This window comes from Quercus lobata, chromosome 4, assembly GCF_001633185.2.
Source record: "Quercus lobata isolate SW786 chromosome 4, ValleyOak3.0 Primary Assembly, whole genome shotgun sequence".
Classification (NCBI taxonomy): Eukaryota; Viridiplantae; Streptophyta; class Magnoliopsida; order Fagales; family Fagaceae; genus Quercus; species Quercus lobata.
In genome coordinates, this window is record NC_044907.1 from 21,954,009 (window position 1) to 21,969,718 (window position 15,710).

Sequence of the window (15,710 nt, forward strand, 5' to 3'; positions counted from 1 at the left end):
ATTGAGGCTAGTTGTGGTGGAATTCTCGGTTCCGCGCTTTGTTGATGCTGACCTGACCACATATAAATTGCTCCTTTTTTTTTTTATTTTTTTTTTTTTTTTTATTTTTTTTTTTTATGGGAAATTGCTCATTTTTTTGTGTGATGCTACCACCATTAAAAGGACAATTTCTAGGAAAGTGCTCAACAAGATTACCCTCCTGGTATATATATCGATATCGATATTCTAAGCAAGACACATCCACAGCTATTTTAGCATTGTTGTCTTGCTAGCTAATAGCTATTATTCGAGTTATTTTTTTTTTACTTATAAATAATTATTTTTAAGATCTTAAATATATTTAAGAAGATTTTTATGCATGTATAAACATAAATATATATATATATATATATATTTTTTTTTAGAATCCTATATACATAAATATATACTTAAATCTAGCATCATGCTATGATAAAAAAATAAATAAATAAATAAAAAGACAGAAAAAATCGAGCGTGATGTTAATTTTATTTATGAACATGTTATTATATTTGAGGCATGCTTAACAGTTAATTTTATTTATGAACATATTATTATATTGGGCAAAACTTAGATACAGTACCCTACGTACAGTATGTTAGGTACCCCTTTTAAAATTAAAACACCTGTCCACTGAGTTAACAGTAAAACTAGCGTTAAGTCTCCGTCTATTTTTTTTTCTTTCCCCTGTTACTGACTCTTGAACTCCGGCGGAAAACCTCAAACACAAACCCAGCTCCTAACGTTCTCTCTCTCCCTTTTTTTTCTTCTCTTTCTCTCTTTCTTTCCTTCTCTCTCGCTCATATTAGATGAAAAAGACGAATCCAGCTCTCTGAATTCTCTATCTCGCTCTGTTTTCGCAGATTAATTGGCTGGAACTAAAGTGATTCGTTGGTATGTATTGGCTAAATCTCATTGTAGGTTTTCAATTCTAGTTGCTAGGTTTGTGTTATTTTGAGGTTTGGTAGAGTTTTTCTTTGTTGATTATGATCTGGGTATCAATTTTTGTTAATGGGTTTGTGTCATTATTGCTTTGGTTTGTTTTGTTTGGGTTTTCAATTCTAGCTGCTGAGTTTGTGTTATTTTGAGGTTTGGAAGAGTTTTCCTTTGGGTATTTCTGATGAAGATTTCAATTTTGGTTAATGGGTCTGTCTTAGTATTGCTTTGGTTAATTTTAATTTGGGTTTTCAATTGTTGTTGGGTTTGTGTTATTTTGAAGTTTGGAAGAGTTTTCAAATGGCTATTCTGATTTGGGTGTCAATTTATGATGCACCCTCTGCATAATTCCTCGCAACAATTGAGCAAACTAATATTCCATGCCCTTCCATGTTCCTTGTAGAGTTCATTCTAATCTTGAAGTTGGGTTCATTAGCTGTCAAACCCTTGTAAAAGCTCCTAGCATATATGAGCTTTGCATTACACATTGATGAATTGAAATCTTATTTTCTACAAAGTATGAGGCATGGATTGGTTGCTAATTTAGAACACCAATCCATGTTACTTCTATTGATTCTTTCTTCATGCATATACATTGCAAAACATTTGTTTTTTAAGCTTCTTTCAACAATTCCTTTATATATTGTAGTAATTTTTTATATTTTTAGTGAACTTTGTTCATCAAAAGCAATAAAGTTGTGTCTGTTAATTTACAGGTTATGGAGAAAGATGGGAAGAGCAACCTTGAAGAAGTTGTGTTTATTGACTCAGAGGAAGATTTTTTTTTGAGAAATAACTCAGAGGAAGATACAAATCCAAAAATTTGAGAAAATATAGACCCTAAGAAGATATAACTCCAAAAATTGGAATGGAGTTTGATTCAAAGGATGAGGCATATCTATTGATATGATTAATAAATCATGAGTTCTTTTTTTGGCAGACCACTGTGTTAGCATGGACAAGGAGTTTAGCATGCAAGAAGTTTAGCGCGGTTTTGGATGAAGATGAGAACATCTCTTTAATGATTGCTACAAGTGACATTAATTTATTTATTGATTGCTACAAGTGGCATTACTTTGTTTTGTTGTCGCTTATCAGTTTATTTATCGATGCGTGTTTTGGGTACTTTTATTGTTATAACTTATCAGCTGTAACTTCTTTAATATTGGGTACTTTTTTTGATCCAAATTCACTACTAACTTTTGATAATTTGAACTGTTTTGCCTTACTTTCTTTATTACAATCATCTCAAACTTGATAGGACAGGGACCTATAGTTGAATGCAAACAATGCAACTCTTTTGTTGAATGTGAGTGAGATAGTATGTTTTTCTTGAAGGACATCAACACTTTGGCAGGAATTGGGGCAAAATCCCTGGAACAAAATCCCATGTTTGACATTGAGATTCACTTTTAGTTCAATTGGCACACTTTTGCAACCAATGTTCAAGATGGTTTTCTTTGATAGCAGAATCTTACATAACTTCTCTTTTGGAACAAGTTCCTTGTCATTATATAACAGAACTAGCTCAATTTTTTATTTGGGGGGACTGATAAGAGTAAAAGCACTCAAATTAATTGATCCTTTTCTAATAATTTACTTTTTGAAAAATGTTGTTAGGTGATTTGATAAGAGAGTCCACAACCTGGACAGCCAAGCTGGCTGCATCCACCCCACCATTAGCCCTTAGTTAAACATCCATATCATTTTGCTCAAAAGTTTAAACATTTCCACGTGTTGAAATTTGACTCATGCTGCAGTGAACAAGTACTGCAGTTTATTGCTTGCAAACAAATGTACCAATGTATTTTCCACTTGTTTCTCTTTTGGATTGAATGTGCAGAGAATGACGTTACTATAGATGGAGTTAAAGACTAAGAATTTGATAGAAGTCCCAATATGTTTATGATTGCTATAGGCATAGGTGATACAAGCAGTTTAATATTCAACCACCTCAATTAAAGACATCTAGTGAACTGGTCTGACAGCCAACACTATCCAAGCCGAGTCCTAGCATAGCCAGATATTTGATATTGCTTAGCAGCACTTAATATGCCAGAGTTGATGCCCCAATTCCTGCCAAAGGTTTGAAGTCCTTCAAGAAAAACATACTATCTCACTCACATTCAACAAAAGAGCTGCATTGTTTGCATTCAATTATAAAACAAAAACTATAGGTCCCTGGTTTCCTGCACTATTAGTTCCCACTATTATCTTTAAGTGCAGGCAAATGAAGGCAGGTGTGGACTCTTTTTAGAAAGGATGAGGCAACCTGTGGTGAAGATATAGCCAAAACTCGCAATAAATTCAAATGAAATGGCGTAAATGCCCCATTTATAACTCAAAAAAAAAACAAAAAAAACAAAAGGAGCTTAGTTTTGATAATAAAATGAAGTAAATGGTGTTTTATTAAATTGTGAACTCACATTACAAATATCACATCGCATATTGCAAAACAGAATAATACAATGCTTATTGTGCATTGTATAGAATTCACTAATTAAATACAGTGCTTATTGTGCAATTTTTAAATAACTTGCAATTGTACAGAATAATTTGAATATATTCAATAGCTTAAGTCCTACTGCCTATTCAACCTAACACCAACTGCCTCTCTGCCGTTTGAGATGGTTGAGCTGCAAATTACTTTATGTCTCCATTAAACTACCATGTCTCCATTAAACTGCCATGTCTTCTAAGAAGCAAGCAGTAAAGGGAAAAGGTAAGTAAACACCTTCTTCTGTAGAAAATCTGGACAGAAAACGGACAAGAGCAACCTTGCATCTTGTGACATGGTAATGAAGATTTTACTTGAGAACATGCTTCAACTAAAAGGTCGAGTAAAAAATGAACAAATCCTTAATCATGCTAACCCAATTGTCATTATTTTCCTGCAATAATGAGAAGTTATAGATTCAGTAGATACCACATTTAAAAATCAAGCTACAATGTTAGAGCAATCTTAAAAGATATGACAAATAAACCAAAAAAATTCACTAGCCATTAAAACATCTTCAGGTATTGCTAATATCAATCCAGCAACTTTCAAAATATGCAAATCAAGATATTTGTATTTAATTCTCTAAGATTAGTATATGATTGTTGTACTAAGAATCTTTTGCCTTCCCAATTTCAAATTTCAGATTTGAACTATCAATCAAACACCAAAGACAAACATCAGACGTTGAAAAAATAATTAGAACTCAGCTTCATCAAGGTGAACAGAGAAATCAATGTCCATCTGCTGTTAATTTTCCTTTGAACAATTGACACCCAAATCAGAATAACCATTGGAAAACTCTTCCAAACCTCAAAATAACACAAACCCAGCAACTATAATTGAAAACCCAAATTAAAGTTAATCAAGGCAATAGTAAGACAGACCCATTAACCAAAATTGAAACCTTCATAAGAAATACCCAAAGGAAAACTCTTCCAAACCTCAAAATAACACAAACTCAACAGCTAGAATTGAAAACCCAAACAAAACAAACCAAAGCAATAATGACACAAACCCATTAACAAAAATTGATACCCAGATCATAATCAACAAAGAAAAACTCTACCAAATCTCAAAATAACACAGACCCAGCAACTAGAATTGAAAACCTACAATGAGATTTAGCCAATACATACCAACGAATCACTTTAGTTCCAGCCAATTAATCTGCGAAAACAGAGCGAGATAGAGAATTCAGAGAGCTGGATTCGTCTGTTTCATCTAATATGAGCGAGAGAGAAGGAAAGAAAGAGAGAAGGAGAAGAAAAGAGCGGGAGAGAGAGAACGTTAGGAGCTGGGTTTGTGTTTGAGGTTTTCCGTCGGAGTTCAAGAGTCAGTAATAGGGGAAAGAAAAAAAAATAGACGGAGACTTAAACGCTAGTTTCACCGTTAACTCAATGGACAGGTGTTTTAATTTTAAGAGGGGTACCTAACATACTTAACCTAAGGGACTGTATCTAAGTTTTGCCCTATTATATTTGAGGCATGTTTAACAGTTGCTGATGATAAACTCAAGTTTGAGCTGGACTTAGCAGCTCAATTCATTTATGATAAAAAGAAAAGGTTGGTTGATTCATTTAAATCCTAAAAGTTATAAAGTTTTTTATTTTAGCCGCTAGTGATTTAGGAATTTAAAAATGTTGTTTTCACACTACTGCTTGCTACAGCTGCTAATTGCGTTCACACTAATCACGTACACTCGGTTTCCCACTCCCACTTTGTAAATGATTAACACAGTAACACGACCCCAGGAAAAGGAAAAGAGAAAAAGCAATCTAAAGTTATAGAATAAAACCAACTTTTTCAGTTTTTCTTTGGGCATAATTATTAAGGCTAGCTGTATCTCTCATCACTTTCAGTGCTCCACAAACCCGTCTAAATATCCAATATTCCTATAAAAAAAGAAAAAAAAAAAACTTATGGCGGAAGGAGCAATTGTATAGCAATGGGGTAAAAAGATTCTCATTATCTTTCAAAACCTTTGAATACCACTTAAAAATTAAAATTATTATACTATTCAGTTTATTTTTGTTACTATTTATGAGTCTTACTGTACTTTTGGTACTATTCATGAACCCCATTGTACTATTTTAATTAACTTTTATATTTATCTACACTACTTTCAGTAATAAATTTTCAGTTTTAACAAAATAAAGAGTATTCAAACAGACCCTTAGTATTGCTGTTCTACTAAAAACAAATATTCTATCTTCTTTGATTCAATTCTAATAAAAGAAAAATTAGCTCTATTCATTTAAATCATAAAAGTTTTAACTTCCCATGATAAGAAATTAATAAAAAAAGTTTTGACTACAATTTTGCTTTTGGAATTTAGAAATGTTGTTTCACACTATAATGCTAACTGCATTCACACACACACACTTTTTAAATGATTAATTCATATGTTCACAGTTCACACCATCAAAGGGAAAAGAGAAAAAGGTAGAAAAAACAGTCAAAAGTTTTAGAATTTAAAAAAAAAAAAAAAAATTCTAGTGTTTAAAATGATCCCAAGGAGTTTTCTATTTGCCTTAACATCTTACACATAGAAGGGGGTGGGAATAATCTAGTGTTTTTAAGTGATGCAAAAAAGTGTTATCCAATGTCAAAGTTTCAGTTTTTTTTATAAGGAAAATTCAAAAAATTCGAGCTTAAAATTTTATATGTTGTCACTGGTTGGAAAAATGTAATATAAGATACCTCAGATTTTTCTCAATTTTCCTACTAGGAATATTCACTAAATGAGATGTAGTATATTTTAGCACCAAGTAACTCATACACCAAGCCAATAACTCATTTTCATTACTTTCATGTTATCCAAAGTCGTGGTATTTGGTAGAGCAACTTTCACATCTACTGCAATGCAAATTTGTTCACATTTGATATCGTTCTAGTCTTATGCTTTCTTAGAGTAATCAATAACCTCACCTCAATTAAATCCTTATAATCTCAAATGGCCTAGTATGATATCACTACTTGAAAGGAATATATCTACCTCACTCTCTCACCACTTTAATGAGATTGTGAATTACTAGTGGTTCGAGTAATTAAAGGGAAGTTTAGGCTCACACATTAAAGGGAGTGATTAAGTTTACCACTTCCAAACAGTTTAAACTTTAGATACAATTGGTAATTTAACAATCTATATGAGCTATCATTAATATTTTACTAGAAAAATGCCACAAATTATCACCTTGTACGTGGTATGTGACAAGATTTCATAGAACAACTCCTTTTTTTTTTTTTTCTCAATTTTTATTTTCTATAGCCTAATGTGCATCAAAAGCACCAATATGCTTTAGTTTAAAGTCACAAAATGTTGTGCTTTGTGGAGCCTAGTTGTGTCCGATATAGATTATGACCCAACCTGAAATAATATTATTACAATTTTTAAGAGAAGATTTTCTAAGGCTTAATCCATAGAGAGAAGATTTTCTGAGGTTTTTGGCCCCTTTTTGTAGTCCATTGTGAATCCTGTGCGCAAGATATTAAAAACTGTTGTTTTGGAGATTAGAGTTTTGATGTTGTTTTTAGAGAGAAATTGTACTGCCGTGCTATGTATTTTTCCCTAAGAATAGTGAAATCTTTGCAACTCTGTGGACGTAGGCAAATTGCCAAATCTCATAAACATGGGCGGAGCTGTTATTGGACTAGGAGGGGCATTGGCGCCCCCTAAATTTTTTTTAAAAAATTTTATAATATTAATAGGTATTAAATTTAGCAATTTTGTTCAAAAAATTACACTTTGCCCCCCCCCTTAATAATGTTATCAATTCTTTTGAGAGTAATATTATAGCCACAAACGTTTTTACAACGTTTATACAAACTATTGAGGTAGCAAATTCTTATTGGTTCATACACTTGCATCATTTTTTATTTATCAATAACCACTCACCACATTAGCCATTTGTAAAAATTTTGTAGTTTTAGCATTTTTCACCTCTTAAAGAACATAAAAAATTAATATATTAAATCAAAAACAAAATATATAAGCCCAAAAAAACTAGTCCAACAACAAAAATTACCAATTATAAAAATAAAAAATTAAGTCCAATTAATTTATTTTACCCAAAACAAACAACTTCGCCATTTAAAAAATTTTAAGCAAAAATCTTTAGTAGTAAAACAGTAGACTTAAAGGTTAGAGACACTGTACACAGCTAGCAGCAGAATCGCCCCCCTAACTCCAAGTCCTGGCTCTGTTCCTGCTCGTAAATACTGTTTTGTGTGTAATTATTTTTTTTCATATATTTTTTTCTATTTTTGCGTCTCATAGATCTGAGAATTTCGTGAATATATTCTCATTACAAAATTATATGGACAAAGTTGAATTTATGCTTCATTTGATTTCCAAGAAAGAGTAAAAATAGAAAAATAAATAAATAATAAAAAGTATTTTCAACATCAATGTATTAGTAGCCACCCCATTGGCTACACTGGTTTGTTTTTTATTTTTTTATTTATTTTTATGAACAAAAAATTGGTAAAGGAAGGCCATCTAAATTGGTGTCTTTTAGCTAAGCATGATTATAATGACACTCTATCTACTGGACCCGATCCTATAGGAACAGGAGACCTGGATAACGCTAACGAGGCTCACTAGCCCCCTCGAGGTAGCTAGTGATGCTGCACAGGTTCTTTAAGTCCTTCCATCTTTGCCTCGTATATAGCCACCAATTTTGACTAGTTGTCCTCGTATAAATTATTTTTTTATATAAATCAGAGACGAGTGTGGCATTGAAACCAAAAAGATTGTAGAGATAGTTCTACAAAAAATCAAGCATCATCTTACAATAATTTGATCAATACGCCTCTCACCTTCTTTTCTTATTTTTATATTATATTTATGATAATTTTTGTAACAAACAATTTTGAATTTTCAGAATAAATATTGCAACATGTCACATGTATCAATCCTTGTGTAGGGACAGCTTGGTCTAAGAACTTTTAATTTTTATAGCAATAATAATAGTTTAATAGGTTTTGATTTTTAATTTTGTATCTTTTCCCTTTGTGCAGTCTGGAGGTTCATGGATGTGTACAAGTAGGTGACTAAACCCATTTGATTATGATCTTACCTTAAAAAGTATGTGACATAACCTGCGAAAGACTTACAAATTTTAGTATTTGTTTTTAGCTTGGCAATTTCAGGTGCAGGGAAAATTTGTGCTTGGAATAGTATTGTGAAATATGATTATATAAATAATTATGTTATATAATCATACTAGTTCATTTCTGATAAAGAGGTGGCTTTCAAAATTTGTTGCACACAATTTCTTACTAGTTCTCACACTTTTTTTTTAACTTACAAATAACCAATTTCCAAATCAACAGTAAATATTATAATATTGACACGACCCCAGCAATAGGGAAAGAGAAAAAGCAGTCTAAAGTTTTACAATTAAAAACAATGTTTTCTTTGAGCATAATTATTTAGGCTAGCTCTTGTGGAATTCTAGGTGTTGTGCTTTGTTGATGCTGACCAGACCACATATAATTGCTCTTCTTTATTCTTTATTCTTTTATTTTGTGTGATTAGATGGATTGAGATCAGTTGTAATAGGTACTGTAACTGATACAATTGGTGTGAGTGGCTGAGATTAGGGGTGTGCAGAAAATCTACCAACTTCTCAAACCCGATCCGACTCAACTCAACCCGTCGGATTGGGTCGGTTTTTAGGGCTTAGTAGATTGGGTTGGGTTATAATTTTTTTTTTTTTAATAGTGGGTCGAGTTGGGTTATAAAATTACAAACCCACCAAACCCGACTTGACCCACCCATATTTTAATATATGTTTAAAATATATTATATATTTAATAATCTTTTTAAAAAAACCAGCTGTAGAGCATTTCCTCGGTTCTTACTATCATATATAATATAAAATCCTATTAGTTCTTTTAATATATATTTAAATATATTATATAATGAATAAATTTTTTTAGATATATTTTGTTTATAACTATGTTAGGAACTCATGTATATTTTGTTTATAAGTGAATTAGGATACTAGTTCATTTATATTTTGTTTATCAACTCAGGTGGCAAGTGTGATATATTTTTTTTGCTGAATTTAATAATAATAGTAAAAAAAATTGTCGAACCCATGGGTTCAATCCGATCCAACCCAACCCATATGGGTTAGGTTAGACTTATTTGATGAGTTGGGTTGGGTCGAATTTTTTTTGACCCACCATGATGGATTGGGTCAAAAAATTCCCTCAACCTTACCATGCACACCGCTAGCTAAGATTTAAAGTTACAATTTTAAATTTTTCTCAAAAAAAAGTTGCAATTTTAAATTTCAATCATCTAGTAAAAAAAAAAAAGTGAAAGTAAAAAACAGTAGGGTTAGTAAAAAAATAGAGTGTGAGTGAGAGAGATGGGGTTAATTGCATCTCAATCACAGTGACTGTTGGTATTTATGAATTATTTCCTGATACATCCAAAATACTGTTTGATGAACGGTAACTTGAGTCATTCTTGATACAGTGACATGTCGGCAATAATTTCCTAATACCGCCAACAAGGATAAGTGCTGAGTTGTCTGATTCATTCTAATCCGATGAAAAGTGGATCGAATCCAATTTGTCAAAAGTAGGACGAATATGAAATATTGAAAAGCTTTAATAATTCTAATACAAAGAAATAAGGTTGAGACGATAATGTTTGTCTCGAGGCTTATAAACGTTTATGTAGTTATTCTAAGTTGGGCACATCTCAAGAACCTGCTTCTTTATACTTTTATCATCCTACAAAACCATATTCTATTCCTGAAAGAAAAAAAAAAAAGAAAGGAAAAAATGGCGCAATTAGTTGTCTTCAACCTTGCCGGGAAAGTGATTGAACTGCTGAGTCCCTTGATTCGTGAAGAGATCAAGTTGGCCTGCTGTCTGAAAGCTGATCTTGTAAATCTAAAGAGCACAGTTTCCATAATCAAAGATGTACTTCTTGATGCTGAAAAGCAGGCTCATCATAGAGCTGTGGTCAAAGATTGGCTCGAAAAGCTCCAAGATGTCCTCCATGATGCTGATGACGTGCTGGATGATGTTGCCACTGAAGCTTTGCAGCGTAATGTGATGGCTGGAAATAAGATGACGAAGGAGGTACGCATTTTCTTTTCAAGTTCAAACCAGCTTGCTTTTAGTCTTAAGATGGGTCATAAAATTAAGGCAATTAGGGACAGACTAGATGTCATTAACGAAGAAAAGGAGGATTTCCACTTTAATGTAGGCTCCAATGAGCCACAAGTCATGAATAGGGATAGAGAGTCTAGGGACACTATCTCTTTGGTAAAGGAAGATGAAGTTATTGGGAGAGAGAATGATAAGAATGAGATTATAGAACGTCTTTTCGATAACAATGTTGTCGATAATATTTCTATCATTTCAATTGTTGGTATTGGGGGATTGGGCAAGACGACACTAGCTCAACTGGTGTACAATGATGAAAATGTAAAAAAGGAATTTGATCTAAAACTTTGGATTTGTATCTCTGATAATCTTGACATAAAGCGTATTGTTAAAGAAGTTTTAGAACAGATGCAAGAGTGGAATCATGAAGAAAGCATTGAGGTGATGCAACAAAAGCTTCGAGAGAAACTAAATGGACGAAAATGCCTGATAGTCTTGGACGATTTGTGGAATGAGGACTATGATGAATGGCTTCGTTTGATGACTTTGTTCATGGGTGCTAAAACGGGAAGTAGAATAATAGTGACCACACGCTCAGAAAGCGTAGCGAGGATAATAAGGGCAACTTCACTTTATCCTCTAGGAGTCCTACCTAAAGAAAAGGCTTGGAATTTGTTTGTAAAAATGGCATTTGAACGAGGTCAAGAATCAAAATATAAAGCCTTAGTAGCAATAGGACAAAAGATTGTTGAATATTGTGATGGATTACCTCTCGCTATAAGAACAATAGGAAGCATATTGTACGCTAATACTTCTGAGATAAGGTGGAAATCCTTCTTAGATAATGAACTCCCAAAAATAGGTCATCAAGAAAGTGATAAGATTTTAAAAACTCTTAAGTTGAGTTATGATCATCTTCCATCACACTTAAAGCAATGTTTTGCTTATTGTCGACTGTTTCCAAAAGATCATAGGATTAATGTACACACAATTATTAATCTTTGGGCGGCACAAGGATTTATTGTGTTAGTTAATCAGCGTTTTGAGGATGTTGGTAGAGAATATTTTATGGGATTACTTTGGAGGTCATTTTTCCAAGATGTAGAAAATGATTATATGGGCAATATAGAATCATGTAAAATGCACGATCTCATGCATGATCTTGCAGGTCTTGTGTCTGGATCAGAAAGTGCCATATTAAATTCAAGTGGGGAAAATAATATTGAAAAAGTACGTCATGTATCATTTAATCTTGTGGATTCATCAGTGCAATTTTCAATCCCCATGCTTAATGGAAGGAAGATACATACAGTTCTAGCACCTAATATAAGGGGGAATTTGGGTAACTTAACTTGTGATTTAACTTGTGATGCATTCATTTCAAATTTTAAGTATTTACGCACATTGGGTTTGAGAAATCTAAGATTACTTGTAGTGCCATATTCAATTGGGAAATTGAAGCATTTAAGATACCTTGATCTTTCTGAAAATCATATGATTAAAATTCTCCCTAATTCTATTACTAAGATGCTGAATTTGCAAACACTGATACTACGAGGTTGTGGTTCGCTTAGAGAATTACCCAGGGGCATTAAAAAGTTGGTCAATCTCAGGTTTCTAGATGTTACAGGTTGCGGCATCCAAATGACTAATATGCCCCTTGAAATTGGACACCTTACTTATCTTGAGACAATACTACCAAGAGTTGTTGTGAGAATGGAAGGTTCCAGGGGCCAAGTGAAAAAAGGCCATTGTGGTTCGTATAAGGAAAAAAAGGCCGAGTCCAATGGTGGGCTAAGTCAATTGAAGTTACTACACAACTTGGGGGGAGAATTAAGAATTGAAAAGCTAGGACATGGAAAAGATGAGGTGCGGGAATGTAAAGATGCAAATTTAAAGGATAAACAACATCTTCAACATCTGGTATTAAAGTGGGTTTGGGATGATGGAAAAAGCGAATGTGATGATGAAATGCTGCTAGAAGGGCTCCAGCCACATCCAAATCTTAAAGCGTTGGAATTGTGGTATTATATGGGTGTGAGAATTCCAAGTTGGGTCTCTTCTCTCACTAATCTTGTTCATTTTGAATTATTTCGTAATTACAGATTGCAGCACCTCCCACCGTTAAATCAACTCCCTTTTCTCAAGTCTGTCACTCTTCAACATATGGAAGCACTTGAATACATATGGATAGATGAAGACAGTGTTAGGAATGTGTTGGGTGCTTCCTCTTCTTCTTCTTCTTCTTCTTCTTCAAAAACACCATTCTTCCCATCCTTATCTTTTCTTACATTGTTCAATTGCCCAAAACTGAAGGGATGGTGGAGGAATTCGGATGATGATGATGATGATGATGATGATAATGAGCCACACCATCTCTTACTTCCATCATTTCCTCCTTCTCTTTCGGAATTATACATTTGGGGTTGCCCTAACCTGACTTCCATGCCCCTGATTCCCCCCTCTTTGAAAGAGCCATGTATTTCTGGTTGTCCCCTGCTTACGGCTACACGAAGGAAACAGTGAAGATTGTCCCAAATAATCCAACAAGAAAAAACAATTTATTCAGGTATGCATCTATCTTTTATAATCCCAAATTCAAATTCAACTACTGCTTTTTTTATTTTGAACAATTCTTTTCAATCTTTTTTCTTTTTCTTGTCTATAAACTGTTAATTGAACAAGAAAAATTAGGATAATGTAATCCATCCCTTTTAAAAAAAAAAAAAAAAAATTCTTTTAATTCTAATAATTTATATCTTTGTACCTAAGAGCATGTTGATAGTATGATGTGTGTATGGTTGCTTCTTAATTATTGCAGAGTCTGAGTTAGAATCAGAGTGGGTTTGTTCACAGAGTTATTTGAACATGAAAAATTAGGATAATGTAATCCAACCCTTTTTTCTTTCTTTCTTTTAATTCTAATGATTTATATCTTTGTACCTAAGTGCATGGTTGCTTCTTCATTGTTGCAGAATCTGATTTAGAATCGGAGTTGGTTTGTTCACTTCCAGAGGAGGAATTAGCTTGTTTTGCAGGTATTTCATTGGTTTACCCTCTTCTTATTTATTTATTTATTTATTTTTGAGTCATTTGAACCATTGATCTATAAAAAATAACTAATGGTTTAATTACTGTTTTTGATGGGATAATTGCCAACTGAATTCTTTCTTTTCTCAGACTTTTTATTTATTTATTTATTTTGGAGACATTGTTTTTGTCAAAAGCAGAACAAAGATTGAGGTCTACCAATGTAGACATTCACAAATCTAGAGATAATATTTATCTAAGTTGTGCATTTGAACAAAACCTTTGGTGCTTTCAATTTTCTTTCTTCTTAATTTGTTTTTATATGTTAGATTTCTAATGGCCAGAGCATCACACAATCATAACTTTTTTGGTTTCCTAGTGATTTTTGGCTCTTCCTCTACCTCCAACAGCCCCTTACAGCCTTTCTTTCATCTCCAAGTATTTCAAAACGAAAAATCCTACACTTAAAACAATAAAAATCTTCCCTCTCATTGTTGTCATGCAATCTGCCAGAAATGGAAAAGTTCTAATTTTTCAATGCATAGTTGCACACTTCATGTACATTATTTTTTAGTTCTTGTATTCATAAGACTTCCATCATGTGTGTAAATAATATTGTGTATCCAAGTACTAGAGAAGGGTCTAATCTGTTTAGTCGTGTACAATTCATTGTTAGATTGGATTGATTTTTTTTATTACATATATTACTGCCAATAAAAATTACTAATTAATTTTTTTATTCCTTCTCATTGTTGTCTTTGCAAAGGTGAGTGGATATGGCAATAACAAACCTCACCCTCAGCAGCATGTGCGGCTGCACTTGGCTTCAAAGCTCAGTGCCACCGCCACCGCCTCTGCCTCGGCTGAGGGCTTGTTGCTATTCTTCTACTCAGCTCTCTGTTCACAAAACCTTGACACACATTCACAGTTCTGGTGTCATAAGCTTGCCTTCGTGCCAATAGGTCTCTCTCTCTCTCTCTCTAATATTATATTTAGGGACTGTTTTGTTGTCTTATACTCTTATTAATGGCTTAGTTACTGTATCTTTTTTCTCCTTTTGGATAGCGCAGAGCTGGCACTGAAAGCTGCACATGCTGCACTTAGTGGTGGCATCTCAGTTGTGAGTCTCTTATTTTTTTATTTTTTTACAAAATTTTCTTTCATCTCTTTCATAAATTGAACTAGAGTCTCATGTCAAGTAAACTGTCTTAATAATTAATGTATCACATGCGTAACAATCACGACTTCTAAGACCCAACTTTTATTATATAAATATTAACTAAGTAAGTGGCTTTTATAATCTTAAAAGTTGATTCAGTTGCATTGTTTTGGACAGTCTAGAAGAACTTATTGCACCCACATTGCTTATCCCTTAATCTATGGATTGTGATTAGTTAGATTCTTGCTGTTACTTAAAGGCCTCTTGGGAAATTTTTGCATTGTTGATTGGGGAAATGTTTGCTTTATGTTAATCATTTTATAAAGAAATACAATGGTAATTTATTCTTATTCTGCAATTAGTTGCGGTAGTCCATGATTATATGAAAGATGGTTTCTGATTTGTTTCTCTTTCTTGATATGTAGCTGGAGATTGTGATGTCTACCCCAGGTGTATTCGAGGTTGTTGAGAATGCAATCTTTTCCAATTCCCCAATGCAATTGGCTTCTTGGGCTTGGGAGTTAATGTGCTTTCTTTCTCTTTTGCATAGGTTCTTCAGCAGCTGGTGCAGGAACATCCTACTACAACCTTAGGAGTAATTCTCTTCATAGCTCCTCTTGAATTTCTAAATATATCATTTATGTTCAAATTGACTGTGCTTGACAAAAATCTTTGCTAAAGTCTATGCTTGTCGGCATGGTTATTTGTGCATGATCTATGGACAAATTTTGTGCTTGTTTGGAAGGACATTAGACTGGTGTTTCTCATTTGTTGGATGTTATATGAAAATGTGAGCTTGATTTATAATGATCCATGATGAGCTAATTAGCTTAATTACTAGTAGCTTAATTACTAGTTTTATGTTCAAATTGACTGTGCTTCACAAAAATCCTTGATAAATTCTATGCTTGTCGGCATAGTTATCTGTGCATGATC

At 33.2% G+C, this 15,710-nt stretch overlaps 1 protein-coding gene, 1 long non-coding RNA gene and 1 pseudogene across 2 annotated transcripts; all 3 read left to right on the forward strand.

Annotated features, from left to right (window-relative positions):
- The first annotated feature begins 632 nt into the window (after positions 1 to 632).
- Positions 633 to 2,163, forward strand: LOC115984330. The gene is made up of 2 exons (XR_004090510.1): positions 633 to 912; positions 1,671 to 2,163. It is a non-coding gene; the product is annotated as an uncharacterized LOC115984330 (long non-coding RNA).
- Positions 2,164 to 10,038: 7,875 nt separating this feature from the next.
- On the forward strand, positions 10,039 to 13,111 carry LOC115984839. Its single transcript, XM_031107836.1, has 3 exons — positions 10,039 to 10,558; positions 12,691 to 12,732; positions 12,902 to 13,111. Exons 1-3 carry the CDS (start codon positions 10,118 to 10,120, stop codon positions 13,109 to 13,111), a joined length of 693 nt encoding a protein of 230 aa, XP_030963696.1. The 5' UTR covers positions 10,039 to 10,117.
- LOC115984325 overlaps positions 13,111 to 15,710 on the forward strand; it is a 32,430-nt pseudogene continuing 29,830 nt past the window's right edge.